The 17,681-nt window shown below is 45.7% G+C and overlaps 1 protein-coding gene across 41 annotated transcripts in view; it reads right to left on the bottom strand.

The window, feature by feature from the left end:
- Positions 1 to 17,681, bottom strand: part of NRXN3 (neurexin 3) — a 1,031,515-nt gene that overhangs the window by 367,570 nt on the left and 646,264 nt on the right. For 2 of the 41 annotated variants that reach the window (XM_068148704.1, XM_068148692.1), the window contains exon 1: positions 5,187 to 6,217. The exons of 36 other annotated variants lie outside the window; for them this stretch is intronic. In XM_068148704.1, the coding sequence (XP_068004805.1) occupies positions 5,187 to 5,430 (244 nt within the window). In that variant the 5' untranslated portion in view covers positions 5,431 to 6,217. Of the gene's footprint in view, positions 1 to 5,186; positions 6,218 to 17,681 lie in introns of those variants that run through there. 3 more of the 41 variants (XM_068148689.1, XM_068148691.1, XM_068148703.1) reach the window with 3 other exon arrangements.

The raw sequence follows: 17,681 nt of genomic DNA, 5'->3' as shown, positions 1-17,681 counted from the left end.
GCATTTTAAAGAAAATAAAGTTCTTTCATTTTTAAAGTCTAGAAATATTATAAAAAGTACCATTCTCATTCTACAGCACTGGCTGTGTAACTTCTGTCACATAACGCTCTTTACAACTTCAATGCCTATACAAAGCATACAGCAGGATCCTTCATCTGTCTTTGAAACGCAGTCACCTCTGCAGTAGAATGTGGCAGTTGCTTGACAAGTCAGGGCTATATTACCCAAAAGCAGAAATGATAAATAGAAGAAGAAACCTCTTTGCAGTCAAATTGTAAAATTATAATTCCTCCTTATAAGGAGGAAAAAAAGCCCTGATCTAATTCTGGCTCAGGACTAGCATCCCCGCTTTTGCAAAATATGCTGTGAGATACTTCGCAAGCACAAAGCAGATATCAGAAGAGGGTTTTTTTCACACACCTTCAGCAGCACGGGTCAGAGGAATGTTTGAAAGAGCACAAAGACACATGTTAAATAAGAATGACAGAGATAAACCCCCCAACATTCAGTTATTCGTGTTCCAGATCTCCCAAGATCACTGGGATCTCCCAGGTTCAATTACCAGGTGAATAGACTTGCACTTCAATTTTGCAGATCGAAATTCCAAATTTTGATCTAATGTTTCTATTTGCAAGCTCTACCAAGTTGGGAAGAGTTACTACTATGCACAGAATGTGAAGGCAAAGCAGCTGATCAGAAACCATTTCATATAAAAGTATGCAGAGAGCAGTGAAATAGAAATCTCAGTTTGAGGAAATAGCCTTTGTGTACACCAGAATCTTCCTATGCTCAACTACCAAACACTGTGCTTTCTCAGAAGAGCTACAGAGACTCAGTACAGGGAGACAAAGCTCAGCTATGACCACTTAAAAGAGACTACAAGGGACTGGTGACTTTGGATGCTTAGGTTTCTAGATAGCCATCCTGAAATAATTTAAGCAGAATGCAACTTTCATTAAAAATATTAGTCATTGCTAATGACTCTGAGGAAGGGAATGTAAATGAAAATGTAAATCACTAGTCTTTGAAAAAAATAAATAGAAAAAGAACCCAAAAAACAGACAGACTTCTAGCTTTTCATCTTTGCAGAACTTACCTGCCTGCAATCCTAATTTCAGCGCTGAAAGAAGTTAATTTTACTGGATCACTAACTGCTCTCTATAGAATGATTTTCCCCTTTTGTTAAAGCGTACTAACCTTTGCTCTAAAGTAAGCTCCTGATGGAAAAGGAAGATCCTACTGGGGAAGGGGGAGTGCCAAGAACTGGGAATTAGTTTTCTATTTTACAGGAAAGTCAGGACTGCAGTAGCAGAGACACTTCAGATGAAGAATAGGTCACACTGGAGGAACAGCAAGGAATAGGATATATGTATTATAAAAAGAGCACACTGTCGTAGGTGTGTGTGGCAAGTTTTTACACTGGTTTGCAGAATATGTGTCTATTTTATGGAAACACTCTCTTGATTTGTCCAAGAATTTGTCCCCATTTGCTAATTTAAAAAAAAAAAAAGAAAAAAGAAGGATAAAAAAAGGAAATACTTCATAAAAGTGGCTTAGTCCCCACAAAGTGAAAAGCAGAAGAGAAGTGTCCCCGTGCCCACCACTCCTCCCATAGCTGCTTCTGAATAGCAGTACTCTGATGGCTGGGGCAATCTGCATGAGGCATCGAATCACCTGAGCACCCCTGCTCTCCATCCATTAAGAAGGGCCAGAGAAAAAACAGCTGGAGGAGAAGAGGAGAAACCAAATTAATTAATTCATCGCTAAGACAAAACACACACAAATCTCTTCATTTTATCTGTCAACGATAGACATGCATTATTCATTAGCTGAGGCATGAGGACATGGAAAGAGGGGCTGTGAAGCCACTGCTGCAAGCTCTGGTAAAGCAGCTGACCCAGCAGGGTGTTAAATAGCTAAGGGGAGCCAGGAGGATTCAGCACATGTAGACTTCCAATAAACGCAGCCCTAACTTCATTCCATGGTTGGATTTTCTTTCCTGTGTCTCACAAACCTTTAGTAAAACAAATGGTAAGCATGGCTTTTCCTTACCACTGTTTGAGGAGAACGATTCTGCCAGTCTAGGAAGGTCCTCACAGGGAAAAAATATTTCTTTTAACTTGCTAAAGTTCCCTGCCTGGCCAGGCTCATTTCCTTGCTGACAGGGAGGTAAACCTGTTACAAAGACTTTCTCCTTGAGAAGATGCGCTGTGCCAAGTTTCACATTTGCAGGTTGTAGCTCAACTACCGGAAAGCACCAGATCAGTGATTTCATAATTAACTCTCCTAATGCCAGCACAGTAAAGATTGCCAGATCTGGGCCCAGGCCTGTTCAGTCCACTGGGATGCAAAAGAAAAAGGGAAGCTAGAGTTAAATACAAGACTAAGTCCCAGTGGTCAACACTATGGAATTGGGAGGCAACACAGCAGGGTGGCATAGGATTCCTGACTCCTGAAACCAATATGAATGTGGCCACCAAGTAGGGCAGGAATCAGAAAAAAATAGTGAAAAAAATAAAATTAAAATCCCAGGGAGCACAGGGAGTGCACAGGCTCCCTGGGATCTGACTCCTCAACTCTGTCACGGATCCAAATACCAAGGGTCTCTATCACACAACATGAAAGAAAACACAAAACTAAACCACACGTGTGTTTATAAGACCAGCTGTCTTTGTGGTCTCTTTTTCCTCTCCCTCTCCCCTCCCTTACTCATGGCCAAAGGGGTTTCCATGCCAGCTCTACTACATGGCACGATTAGGAAAGGAAAAAAAATAAATCTCAAGCTGGCTTATGTACCAGCCTGAGCTCCCCAAGCTCTCAATTTCCCTTGATTCCTTACTGCAATGAGGACTCCAAAAAAATGCCTGTCTCTCACTGAAGTTGATAACAGCTTTTGCTCAGGGCTCTTAAATGAGGCTTTACTTGGCTTTCAGGGTAGACAGAAAAGTCATCAGGGAGAAAAGAACTATCATTTCTTGACCAGGAAACATATTGTGGACTCTCCCAGACTACTGCCTGCATGTTGTGACACCCTTTGCTCCTTTCCTCACAAGCAATCTGTAAGTCAGACTTTGCTATCCTTTTCCACCACGCACAGGAGCACTCAGCTACAGAAACACATATGTACAGGACCAGAAAAATAAGAATTAGTGTTTTCAGAAATGAGGGAGGGTACCACTTGGAAGGAGACAGGAAGAGAGGAGAGAGCCCTGGGACAGTTGGTTGAAATGCCGCATGACATGGCTGCTTTAGGCACTAGGAGGATGTGCTGGCAGGGCTGTGTCAGGGTCACAAGGATATTGAAACTTGGAGTATCATGGATAAGTGCTCAGATGATCAGCAGAGCAGTCTGAAGAGTTCAAATAGCACAGCGATGAATGAACCTCCAACTAAGACTACAGGAACACTGGCAGAGTTGCAGAAGGAGCTCAGTGTTGCAGATCTGAGCTGAGGCATGTTGGAGAGGGAATGGACTCAGGAACAAAGCCAGGAGGCAGATGCTGTGGGTCACAGCCGAGCACCAGCTCGGCACTAGCTGGAGGTGCGTGGACAATGCTGCTGGAAGGCATGGGAAAAGAGTGGCCAGGAGCACTGCAGGCCAAGTTGCCGGTGCTCTGGTGATGTGGGAGGGGGGAGCCCAAGGTGCTGCAGACCAGCACAGTGCTGCAGAGATGAGGACTTGGGACTGAAATGGCACTGGGTGAGCTGAAGGAGTACAGTCGGTTCTGCAGACACAAGTGGCAGCAACCTCTCAGCAAAACAACCTCCCACTTCTATGCCAAAGTTCACATCTACCCCAAAAAACAAGAAAAAAAAACCAAAACATTCAGGCCCCACAGGGGAAGGGAGCCAGTGCCATGCCAGACATCAAGACCATCTGTTAAGCACCACCCATGTGAAACTCAGTTATGGGTTATTAATCATTAGCAGCAGGAGCCCTGTTATTTGCAGCAATACTCAAGGACCACGTGAGAGAGCCCCTATTGTGCTAAAGTGTGGGATACGAGGGATCAGCATTCCCTGCCCAAAGGGTTTCCATCAGGAACAGGTAAAGCAAGTTGAGAAGAAGCAGGGCAGAGCTAGACACAGAGACTTTAGTTGTTTTTCTAGTATGCCACTACCTTTACCTAAAAGGCGGCAAAGCAGAGCTGCTCCAGAATTCACATCTATACCTGGCCCTGACCTGCAGCCCTGCAGGGAAAGGGTCAGGCTCTGGCCTGCCTGCATCTCCTCCTGGTTAATGTGGCTGAAGGTAGAAGCCAAGGGATACAAGAGAAAGGAAAAAGTGAGATGAAGATGAGGGGGGAAGTCCCATATCAGCCAGGCCTGAGCCAGTTCCTATTAGGGTGGGCAGACTCAGGAGAGGCAGACAAGAAGCAGTACTGGTCCAGCTGCTGAGCCTTGCTCAAAATTTCAGAAGTAGAATGCTGGGGATGTTGCCTGCCTCCCTCCCTTGGTGGCCTTCAGACCCACTCTTCCCCTATTCCATTGCTGCTGGAATGGAAACTGGAAACTCACTCCCTGTTACTTCCTGCCTCTTGGTTTCCGCAGAAAGGAGCAGGAAGTGTGGATAAGGACACCTCGCCTTCTCCTTTGTATGCCCCAAGCCACCCCACAATTTCACCAGACAAGGTGCGGGGCAGCGAGCAGCCAGGTGCGCAGCAGAGAAGAGATGCTCTCGGCCAGCCCCCCGCCGCGGAGCACAGGACAGACTGGGCGGCCGACTGGGATGATGTGCTGCTGCAAGAACCGTGCCAGCCGCGACGCGTCCGCTAGAGCCAGGAGCCAGCGAGTGAACGACCCCCTCCCCAGAGAGCCCCCAGTCCCAGGGGAATGGGAGCGGGTGCCCCTCCGCCTGCCCCGAGGTGGTCGGCGCTGCTGTCTGGCATGGAGTGCGCCGAGCCCGCCCCGGCCCCGACAGCCCCCACCCTCCCTCCTGCTGGACCACTCCAGCTTGGGAAGTTGGCTCTGGAAGTGGCCTATCCTCAGCCCTGGACTCTATTCGCTTGGGATGAAGGGAGGGTTAATGAACGAGGAACTAACAGCAGAAATATGAAGGGCTGGGAGACGCTCCCCGCCATCCCCCCACCCTGCCCCCCCAGAGTCACAGCCATTGTCCCGGCTCCCCCTCCGCTACTCCAGCTACTTTGCAAAAAGGTTAGAAAGAAACAAGAGTGGGAACCCACCGTGTCCTCCTCGGAGGGAGACAGGGGAGCGGTAGATAGAGATAGGCACAGAGTGGTGCTTGCTGCCGTGGAAGTGATGCTCATACTGAGCCTGAGATACAGACGAAGAAGAGGAGGCAGAAGAAGCCACGTTAGAGGAACTCCAAACAGAGCTGACGATACATCCCCAAAAGAGGGAGCACATCCACAGGGTCCAGGCGGGGCGACGTTCCGGACAAATGCTGGGGTCTATTCTCAGGTGCATGGTCAAGGCACAGGACACCTACAGACGGGCAGTCTGAATTCCAGCCAGGGAGAGAGGATAAGGTTCATGATGCCAGGGGACCCATGCTAGCAGAAAAGAGAGTCGCTTCCGAGACTCTTGGGTGTGCGTATGTGTTCAAGAGGCAAAGAGACAGTGTGTGTCTGTGCGAGCGAGCGAGCGCGAGCTAGGAGGAAAGGGGAGGGAAGGGGGAAGGTTAGTAACCACACACAGAAGAATAAGACACGCCGTTTCCCAGGGCTGGATCTACTGTGCCAAGAACCCCACGGCCGTACCGAACCTCCAAGAAAGCGCAGGAAAGCTGCACATGTCAGCGCAAGGGTCCTGGAGCTTGCACTTGTCAGGTTCCTCCAGGATCACCGGGTCCTTGAGGACTTTTCCCTGCCTGCGATCCCCGTCTCTCACTTTGCTGAGAGGAACTACTGAAAACGAAAACAGAAGAAATAAGCCAGAGACCCCAGGTAAAATTTTGATTATTTTTTTTTTTTTATCCCAATTCCAGGGAGTTTCTGTTGCTTCTCCACTAGCAAGTGTTGCAATGCAGAACTGCTAGACACACGCACACGCGCGCACACACATAGATCGGGATTGTTATCCTCCTTCAGTGGATCCAGGCGACTGAGGGCTCAAGCCGATTAACCCTGTGCAGCCGGGGAGAACAATGCCAGGTCTTCCCAGGCAGGCAAGCGAGCACGGAGGAGAGGCCGGAGGGCCGGGCGGCGCGGGTCCGGCGGCGCGGTGGGGCGGGGCGCGGAGCCGAGCGCGGAGCGAGCGGAGCCGGGGGCGGGATGCTGGCGGCCGGCGCGCCAAGTGCGGGCAACTCGGCGGCGCAGGTGAAGCGCAGCCGGGGCGGCCGGGGAAGCAGCTCCACCAATGGGCCAGCCGTATGCAAATATCTGGCCCCCGCGAGCCAATGAGGGCGGCGCACCTCTCCGCAGAGGGACTGGCTGGCTCCGGGGGGAGGCGGAGCTGGAGGGTGGCATCGCCCCCGCCATTCATGCGCGGCTGCCTCACGCACGCACCCGCCTCCACCGGCCCCGCCGGGCAGGGGGTCCCAGGGCCGGCCCTGGGGCGAGGAGGCGGTGGTGCTGCTGTCAGCAATGGAAAGCACCTTGGCCCACCACGACTCTTCGCGAAGGAGTTCCCAGCGGTGCCCCGGCGGAGCGGAGCGCAGCGCCTCGCACCGCACCGAGGAACCAGTGCCGGCATCCGCCTCCGCCCCACCGCGCTCCCGGGCGGGGGCCAGGCTACGACGGCCGCCAGGTCCGAACTGCCTCTGGAAGAATGCGCCTACCCCATCCATGCGGGGACAGAAAGTGCTCACTTCGCAGGGATAATCCCTTGTCACCCCGTGTTCCCGCTGTGCCGCGCAGGGCAGCCCGCCTCGGAGGCGGAGCCGGGGGACCCGCGGAGGCAGGAGCCGCGTTGAAGGTGTGCGGCTGGGAGCGGGAATAGCGGAGTGCAACGGGGCGCAGTTGGCACTCGGCCTTCTGCTATGCTAGAGGGACGTGCTCAGTTAACCCCGACCCCCCGCGTCGCCCTGTCCTAGCGCTCGTCCTGCGGCCTCAGCTGCACAGGAGAGAAGTAAGGAGCAGAAAGCACGGCGCTCATGAGAACGCATCCTATTTTTACAGAGGTTTTCATTCCTTTTTAATGCTCCTGAAACAAGAGGCTGAATCCAAACAGGTATATTTGCATTTAATCCTCGGAGAGTGAGGACTGCAGCCAGAGTGTGCAGCTCATAAATTAATAATTAAGTGTATGAGCATTATCTAGTAACTTAATTGCCTATCAATTTGCATGGTAAAAAATAAAACAAAACAGCCACACTGGGTGGTGGGGGTGGTAAGGCACCGATAGTGGAGTGACTTATGCAAGATCACTGAGGGAGTTAATAAGGATCTCCGGAAAAGAAGTCAGGATTCACCTTGCACTGCCTCCCTCTCCTTCATGTCTTCATTCAAACCGGAATGAATTGTGGCTGTAAATTTCCTTGTCTTCCCCTCTAGATCCTTGCTTGTAGGTGTGCAAACATGCGCCTCAGAAACCTACTTGACTCATTTCCTAAGTATTTTCCTGATGCAGAGACAGAATAGTTTTGGTTATTGATCTTGATTTGGTACAACACAACAGTAACTTGTAATGAGCAGCCCAAGTTATATACTAGTGCTTCTAGCTAAGCCTGATATGCTTCTAAGTTATTTTTGAGTACCTTATGCTAAAGTTTAAGTAATCTAAATCAGGGTCTAGAGCAGTCAGAAAAGATTGTGGAAGGTAAAGCTGAAAAGTGAGAATATTACTTTAAAATTTATCCAACATTTGCCACCTAAGGATTTCAGAGTGCTTTAATGAAGCTATTCAACATCTTTACCTATTTGCTGTTCTGCAGATAAGGAAACGGCTCAGATGCATTGAGTGATTGACAGACATGGGAACTTAATGGAACTGACACCAAGATTTTCTGAACCAGGACAGCTGTTAGAACAAACATTTAACTGATTTGGTGGCTACTTAGAGTGTCAATATCAGCCTTCCTCACAAGAAGGTACGCAGCTAGAGACAGGTGTGAGTAACCTGCCTGCTGGCTGGCAGATCTGCAGTGCCATGCACAAGGCACAGAGCAGTTTTATCTGTGCAAGACAACTGCTCCTGGTCCCGAGTTTTGCAAAGGAAATGCCAGTTGCTTCTGTATATATGGCATGATACTCAGAAAGATCCTTACTTTGAGAGGAGGCCATCCCTTGTTTGTAACCATATTTGAGAGAAGAAGGGGACTATAATCTGGCATGTCACTCTTGACAGGCTGCTGACCCATGTGGATGCTGCTAGCATCCACCTTGAAACCTATCACTGCAGAAGTCCTGACTTTCACTAGTCCACAAACAAAGTAGTCTGAAATATTTATAGTGTAGTTAAGCTGTAGGATGCTTGATTTAGGGGAAAGGGGGAAGGCCGTATATTAACTACACATCACCAAATAGCTTATTTATAAAATACAGGAAATCTATTACGAATTAATCTCAGACACAGCTAGTTATCAGCAATGAAATAGAGATTTGCCTTGTGTCATTTTACTTTGTCTGGTTACAGCATTGCAAACAGGACAGAACATACCACACATTATACAATCAATCACCTAAAAAGGGACTCCAGATTTAAACAATGAGAACTCAGAGCAGTGGTATAAAACTCATTCATTTGTATGGAAAATGGATGTGGTTTAGGAATCACAATTCTAAAAGTAAGATCAGGGGAACTGCATGGATAAACTCCTTGCCTCTTTCCTGCAACAGTTTGCCCTGTTGCTGAAAGACAAAAAAGCAGAAGAGGACCTTTGTTGGCTAAAATACGGTAGCATCCTTGGGTTCTTTTCCTTTTACAGTCTGACAGACCACATTCTCTTCTCCCTGCTCAAGACCCTGTTCATGCTGGCCACCTCTCTTGGGCCGCTGCAGGAGGCAGAGCCCTCAATGGACAATAATTTGCCAAACTCCAAAATAAATCACTGACCTTTTCCTCACTCAGTCTGCCAGCAGCCCTTCCCAATTTACAGAGGTAGTAGCTTTTGTGCAGGAGACCTACAAAAAGATTACCATCACTGCAAACTGTATGGCTAGACACAGAAAATGTCTGGTAATTCCTGAAAAGCAGGAGCAGAGAGCTGCTCTGTGTTGTCACTGTGATGGGGAGTAGCCCTCTAAATTCTACCTACCAACTTGCCTTCATTGCATAGTATTGGGTAAACTGCCCTAGGCAAAAGGGAGAAGGGCAAGAAAGCCTTAAAAATAATAATAAAATTAAAAAAGGAAAAAAGGAAGCTGACTATAAATACATCATAGGCTTCTGGTGACACCATAAAGTACTGGAACTTCACTCTGCCTTGCTTTATTAGGTGTTGGTGGATGTATTTACTGCCTTGTAATTCACAGGTGACTCATTCATTTAGCAGGACCACTGCAGAAGGAGGGCAGATTTCAATTGCAGTTTCCCCTCTTGGGTGGCAAGGTGAAGTTTATAGTCAGAAATGAAGTTTCAACAGCATTATTCCCACCAGACTTACTTCAAAAGAGGCGCTGTAATTTTCCTGTTAGTTTTGTGCGTCTGGGTAAACACACAGTCTAAATGCTCTTGTGCCTTCAGAACTGGGACAGGTGCCTTAAAGGATAATGGTTCTGTTCATAAGTTACTCCCTACAGATATGAGAAAAATAGTAATATCTTACCTAGCTGTTTCTTTTACTAAAAGAGCAGGGGACCACTGTATTCTGCAGAAATGAGAAGTAATAAAGCAATTGTTTCTGACTTTTAGAATCCCAAAAAGAGAGCCAGTTGGCTTCAAGCCCAGGAAAAGTTTGTCCTTTATCTTATTTGTGTCAGCAAGTACAACTCTCTCTGTATTTCCTATTAAATCTTAGCTGTTAATTACTTTGCAGCACTCAGAACTGGAAAAAGTCAGCTCTACTCTAAAATCGCAGATCTCTAAAACTGGATCCAAAGGGGAATCTCCATTAGTGTTCAGCAATACCGGATGGCTGCCAGAGAGACGACAGCTCTGTCTCTACCCATTAGAGGCTACCAAGGCACCGCATTAGCCAGCGCATTGCTATGTAATAATTTTAGGAGAATAAGATCAGCTAGAATGGGCTGTCACCCAAAAGCTTTTCCCAGACTGGACTGTTTCTTTCAAGGTTCAAAACAGTCTCATTCTTTTTCTCTCTTTTTTTTTTTACTTCTCCAAAATGTGCTTTGCAAAGATCAAGAGGGAAGGTGAGAACAGGTACTGCTTATGATCTTTAAATAAAGTATAAAATAAAATAGATCAGAGAGGACTGCATGCTGTAGAGAGCTTAGGACTGGCATATAGGACCTTTGTCTTTAGCAAGCTACTTCAAATACTTCTGAGGACTGCAGCAACTGAAACACGGGTAAGTTCCTCAGTACTACTGACAGAATTAACTGTTCTGAGACTAGTCCCTGGTGCCCCACTGTCCTTGTCATCACTGCCTCCCAAGAGGCAGGTAAGACCCAGCAGTACCAAAGAATTATCAGCATCTGGTCATCCAGAGGGAAAGAGAAAGCTTGCTGCAGGATAGGGATGAAGGCCACAGACACAGCTGCTGCTATGCGGTACTTTTTGTGTGCACAACCAACTGACTGCAGCCCCTGTAGTTCCCAGTTTTATTCTGCTCTTTCTCAGAGCTTCTGTTGTTTCCTTTAGCATCCAGTAAGTCCAGTTATCTACAAAAGCTGAGGCATATGTCTTACACGTTACTAGTGACATAAGGCAATTCTCTCTTCAGCTCCAGGGGGGCCACAGTTTGCTGCAAGTAACTAACACACAAGCTTTGGGCCTAATTTTGTTCTCATTTGTGTCAGGGTGAGTAAATTTGACACAGCCAGCAGACTGGCATCAGTGAAGGTAGATCTGATCCTTGATGTTCATTTGTGAGAAGACAAATACAACCTGATTACAACTACTTAGCCTGGGCTAGTAGTAAGTCAAAAGTGACAGTAACTACTGGAAGCTTTGACAGAGAATGAGGGACATAAATTTAGTTCTGTCAAATGTCCAATTTAAGAGCCAGAAATCTAGCAAAGTTCAACTTTTATTTTCTGAAATTTCATACCTAAAGTTCTATGTGTAAGTGGGACACACAAATACAATAGATCAAATTTTGGTAAGCTTTAATCAATTACAATTAGGAAAGAGGCAATATAAGAATTTGCTAATGCCAGCTGGCAATACCATGTTGAAATCTGCCCTGTTTACTAGATAATGTAAAAATTTCAATCCCATGCACTCAGCATAAACTCAGTGGTTTAATTTTCTGACATTTCTGTCACAGAATTCACACTTCAGTACCTCCACTATCCAGAATAAAAAGGTGGTGACCTGCAGTGTGTGCCGAGAATTGATTTGCATTGCTCATAACAGCCCTCTCCTATAGGTGGATGACTTTCTAACCAGCTCTGTAATTAGCCTGATTTTATGGCAAGCCAAATTAATCATTGGCATAACTCCTAGCAACTGATACTCTAGATTCAAGTAGCTTGCATGTTTCTGTGTTTATGGAAACAGCAATATATCTGTGCCTGTGGCAATGCCAGCGAGGAGCAGTGTGAGCAATCTGGCAGTGCAGGCCTAGAGCCTGACATGGTGGTAGGCCATGCTCAGCGTAAGTGCAGAGCCAGCTAGCAGTGCGGCAAAACAGTGCTGTGCCTGCAGCATGTAACTAAAGCAGGACACTGGTAGCTATAAACATGGACAGTTATCTTGGGACAACAGGACATGCACCTGCATCAACAAACTTCGTTGTGTCATTAGTAGTTGGACCAATAATCTATAACAGTGCAATGTGTGGTCACTCAGAGGGAACCAATGGAGCTATGCCAACAAGGCACTCCGAGTTTATATAAGTTGTAGCAGTTCCCTCACTACGCACTTCTGCCTTTCCTGTCTCCTGTTCTTCCACACTTTACTGTGCTATACTTGCACTACAGGCCTGCACCATAGGCCTGCACACTGGAAAAATAAAGGAACGATACTCGATCACATTGGTCAGCCGTATTGATTCCCATCTCCGTCATCAATATCCATATCTGCCTTGCTTTCCCTGTGGCTGGAAATCAGTGTTGGAAAGTCTAAGGTGAAGGAGAACAGCCTGTTCCTAGCCTAGGTGTGAGCCTTGCCCGGGATAACACACCGCTGGAATCTCTTGTCTTTAGCAACTCTCGCAGGAATAAGAGGTTAGATGCACCAGAGAATCACAGAGGAGGATGTGTAGCTACTGTTACCTTGGCTGTATCTGTTCCCTAGATCTAGATTTAGATCCCCAAATTCTGCCAGTCCAGCACCTTACACACTAGTGCTAAATATTAGCACTGAAGAACTAACATTTATGTCACAGATTCTTAGTGTGGAACAAAGAGACAGGAAATTATTTTTGAGGAGCTCTGAGTCCTAAAATTTAAATAGGACTTGAAAGGCTGAAGTAAAAAGAGGCAGAGAATTAATGGAATTAAAATATCTGCTGTGATAAACAAGGAAGTATTTCAATTTTTACCATGAGAACAGAAAAGAGAATTTTACTTTCTGTTTGCACTCAAAGAAACCTTGTCTGACACAGAAAGGAAAAGGCAGAAAAACTGTTGCTTTTGCTCCTTTAGACTGGCTTCTGCGCTAATGTAAAGTGAGCTCTCTAATAGACACCGTGCAGAGGCTCCCCTTTGCTTCTCTTCTCTCCTCCACCTATCATCTTGCCTGGCATTTGCCTGTAATCACCTGTTCATCTCACAGCAATAACTGCCAGGTAGCTGGTGTTTGCCGTAGTCTACCGACTGCTGAAAAAGGAATTAAAGGAAAAGCAAAGAAAGACGTAAGGGAAAACCTTTCAATGACACAAGTGTCTTACTGCCAGCCAGCCAAAATGTGAAACATCTCCTGCGGCCAAGCCTGCCGTGTGGGAGCTGCTGGTAGGTGTAATTTCCTAAGATGTATACCTTGTCAGTGTGCAGAAGATGGAGAGAAAAAGAAGGTCAGAGCAGCCAAAGCTAAAAAATTGGAAGGACAAAAGAAGACTCTGTCGGGAAAAATTCTTCTGCTTTTAACTCTGAAAGAATTTCTGCTGAATATTTAGTGGCAAACCAAGCCTACTGGCCAAGGCATAACAAACAGACCATTGGACGGACTTCTCCTCACCCAAGCAAACAACCATTTTTACATGTGCACAGGTGGTACACAGTACAGTCCAGTTGCTCTCAACCACAGGAGGTATCAATTTTTTCCCTTCATGTACCTAGGCTCATAATAGACCGGGCAACCAGGAACTTCCAAGAGGCTATCTAGCCTGTGTCAAGGTAGGATAAACATTACCTACAACATTCTTATTGATGTTGTCTAATTTCCAATGATCAAAAATCAATGCCTCTGGAAGCAATTTATACCAGCACTCAACTGTCATGATTTAACTCCAGACAGCAGCTAAGTACCACACAGCTTCTCACTCACTCCTCCCCCCTCTTGCAATGGTATGTGGAGAAGTGGAAAAAGAATATTAAAACTCATGCACTGAGATAAGAGCAGATTAATAACTAAAATTAAATGGAACAACTGCAATAAAATATTGTAATAACAGTAGCAAATGAGAATATAACAAAAAGAAAAAGAAATAACAGGCAAGTGATGCACAATGCAATTGCTGACAACCTGCCGACCAATGTCCAAGCAGCAATCCACCCCAGCCAACTGCTCTCAGTTGAGCATGATGTCCTATGGTATGGAATATCCCTTTGTCAGCTCTTCTGGCTGTGCTCCCTCCCAGTTTCTGGTGCATTTGCTCCCTGGCAGAGCACGCGAAACAGAAAAATGCTAAACTTAGGACAAGCGCTACTTAACAACAGCTAAAACATCAGCTTGTTATCACCGTTATTCTTGCACTAAGTCCATAACAGCACTGCACCAGCCACTAGGAAGAAAATTAACTCTGTATCAGCCAAAACCAGGATATCAACTTCATCAACAGAACTAGTTTTTTTTCTTCCTTTTCACAAATGTGCTGCAGTCCAAGTGGCTTGTGGCAGCTATAAATTATAAATGCATTAATCAGGGTGTAATTAATACCAGCTTCCCCTCTGCCCAGATATAAAGATACTAAAATGCAGTAACTAACAGCAGTATATGATATATTGCAACACAGTGATGGGATATATAAGCTTTTCACTAAGTATGTGAGCAACATGACCACCAAGCAGGTGAACAAGATGTAGTTAGTTGCTCATAAGAGGCCTTCAAGTAACAAAAAGTTGCAGTGAAGGACAAGATAAGCATAAGGGAAGCAAACAGGCAGGGCATCCTGCTGAATATACAAGAAGCACATCTGGGGAAAAAGGCAAGAGAAACAGAAATGCCTCTCTCCCTGTGACGCACCTCATTCTTCTACCTTTTCCCCAGGGCCTCAAACTCTGTTCCACCCACACAAGCTCCTCCAATGCTCTAGATCTCCTGAGACACCAGCAGTTTCCTTGTCTTGTCAAATCCTCCATCCTGCCTGTGATTCAAAGAGTGTTTGTGCTAGTCACATGGCTGCAAAAAGACTGCTTCCTCAAACTGAATGCTTCCCTTTACCCAGCATCCTCATCTGCAAGCAAAATGCAAGGGAATTTGTGTAGGATGGAGGCACCCAGCAACAATAAAACCCCACTGGAGTTGCAAATGCTAACACCACTGCAAGTGCAGACTTCAGGAATGTATGGGCTTTAAGCACTGGACAATTATGAAAACTGGGAAGTGGACACAAGAGGAAGAAGCAACCCACACTCTGGCTGATGGGCTGTATGCAACAGACAAGGCATGAACTGCTCCCAGCACTGATGTGATATTTATTGGGCAGGACAGACAAAAACCTCCAGCTACTCATTGTAAAGTGCCAGGGGAAAAGTTAACAATAAGTATGCAAGGATTACATTTAAATTAGTCAGATGCCTACAAACACGTGTGCATGCTCACATGTGCACACACATATTTCTGCTTCTCTCTCTTCTATGGCCTCTGTCTCCTCCTCAGACTATTAGTCAGGAACAACTACAGCAGAAACCAGAACAGAGGAAAAATAAGGAAATGCCTGTGCAACCCTTAGAGAGCTCACTTGAAGTATCACACTTGGTTTTTCCTTCCTTCTGAACTTCTGGTTGGTCATACAAAAGCCATCTGCACCCTCAACCAATTCATCCCTTAAAGTCCCCCTTAATTAGGCCTGCATAGTTTTAACTAGATGCCACATTTTGCCTCCCTCCATTTTCCATCAGCCACCAAAAGTCAGCACTCAGGATGGCAATGCACAGTATGGCATTGACTCCTCCAGAGTACTAGCAGAAGCATAGTGGGTACTGTGAGGATGAAAGAAATCTGAGTGGTCTTTAGGATGAGTAATTCTGAATCATTTTGCTCCTGTCTTCATCTCTGCATTCTGATCCCTTCCTGCACAGAAAACAGAAGGTAGCTATTGTGTGACAGCCCAAGCTACCAAAAATCCCCAAAAGAGAAAGCAGTATGTGATCAACAGAAGAGAGAGACATACAGGTGCTCTGTATAACACCTTTTCTTCCACTGAGATGCTTCTTACCCACTACCAGCCCCTACACTAAATGTAATCCTCAGAAATGTAGAAGACAGATAAAAAGAGGGCATCTGTTATTCCTGGCTACCTGAAAATATGTTGTTCAACAAACAGCAGAACTACAGAAATAAATAAGTAGGAAATGAGGCTTCATGTTTCCTTTGTCACCCCCTCTGTATTCACCGTAACAACATTACCACATCATCCTCAGTTCCCTCTGCTTTGTCTTCATACTCCATCCTCTAATGAGTTGAGATTTTTATCGAATTCCCTTCCCTACCCTGTATCACTTTTCATCTCCTCTTCTCCCCCTGCCTTGCTTTGGCTGAGGGAGAGGCAGCCTATGTTGTGGTATGTTCAGGGCTATAAGTCTACCAGCTCGTGGACCAGGCTTTACACCTTAGCAGGGACAAGGAACAAGTTTTGCAGGAATTCATTATCTCTGGGACATCAACCCTTCTGTCAAATGTGGTGGCTGCTGGCCAGACAACTAAAGGGGCAATGGCCAGAGAGAATGATAGCAGAAGCATCGTTTCCTTAGGAAACACTGTATTTCCGCACTGGTACTGTATGGCCTCAAGTAGCGCGACAGCTGAAGCTGGAGGATGTCACCTTCCTACCATGGGCTGCAAGAAACCTTTTGTAAACAGAGTACCTGAGCCAAAGACTATGGTATGAAAGATTCAACATCATAGATCTGTATTGCATATATATATATAGTATATATACTATATATATATAGTAACGGAGCATGTTCTAGTTGAAAGACAACAGAAACAACAGCACCAAAGAGAAACCTTCAGAGGTGAGTAATTCTGTGCCACTTTGATCAAACATTACTCTCCACTGTGAAGGGGAGATTTCATTTAGCATTGGCAACAGGACCTAGACCAGCTAGGGCATAAAAGCATGGAGTAGCCTCTCTTCACCACCCACAAACACTGCTTCAGCCACTGAGCAGAAATTGCATGGGAAAGAGAAATAAATTATCTAATGCAGTTCAAAGTAGTAGGAGAACATTACACAGAAGGAAATTTCAAAACCAGTATGACAGCATGTTTCCAACTTCTGTTGGGGAAATAGGTGGCATCTGAGGTGCCCTCAAATCATCTGGATATTTGTGGACTCTGTAAGACTCTCAGATTTGTCCTGAGAAATACTGCTGAGCCATAAAAAACTTATTAACAAGATTTTAAGCTAAAGAAATACATCCCTGAAATACATTCCGCTTTGAACAGAGGATGGTCTCATTGTTTTGTTTTGTTGGTTGTTTTTCCCCCTCAGCAAGCTGTATTGCAACAAATGGCTCTCATTATCTGGTTTTCTTAAGTTGCTAGTTACAGGGTGAAAATAATATATATATATATATATATCCAGATGTTTATGCAGAGCTTATTGTAGGTCAGGACACATAAGCCATGGTTAAAAAGTTTACAGGGTTAAAATCAGACTAGGCAAAGCCTCGAGACTACCCCAGGCAACAATCCCACACTGTCCAAGTAGGACAGCTGGCATTTAGCAGGTATTTTTACCTCCATCCATCTTAATTTTTCTCCCTCTCTATCTCCCATTTTTGTAATTGCCCATCCCATCCTGCACAGGAACACATACAGGCTCACCCACTCACTCTCATTTCTTCTCTTGCCAAGAAGAGCATCCTGCGTGGGATTCAGTCATTTGTTGTCCACAGAACTTCTGGTGTGTGTCTCTCTAAATAGCTGACATCTGGAGGAGCTAGATGCTACTTATACCTTCCTTAGCACGATCAGATGCTGCTAAAGAACATGAACAGAATGCGTCATTTCTAAAGTATCTTCTTTTTAACCCCTCTACTTCTTTCTAACAGTTTTTTTTTGGGGGGGAGGGATTTATGGTCCTCTACATGCAGTGATCAGCTTTCAAAGCCACTGTTCTCAGGCAATCAAGAGACCAATATAAAAGAATTCCATTACTTCTGCTGTCCAGCACTTATTTTTATAATATACTTACTGATTTTTAGGAAGAACTTATCACTCTGGAACCCTGCTGCACAGTTAAGACAACCCAGTTGCCCATGGTGGCATTCAAGTTCTTTAATAACTAGAACCTCTCCTTCCTCTTCATTATTCAAATGACAATT

Source organism: Melanerpes formicivorus, unplaced genomic scaffold (assembly GCF_026170545.1).
Source record: "Melanerpes formicivorus ecotype bairdi unplaced genomic scaffold, bMelFor1.0.p_v2 SCAF_17, whole genome shotgun sequence".
NCBI classification, from domain to species: Eukaryota; Metazoa; Chordata; class Aves; order Piciformes; family Picidae; genus Melanerpes; species Melanerpes formicivorus.
This window is presented reverse-complemented; position numbering and strand designations above follow the sequence as displayed.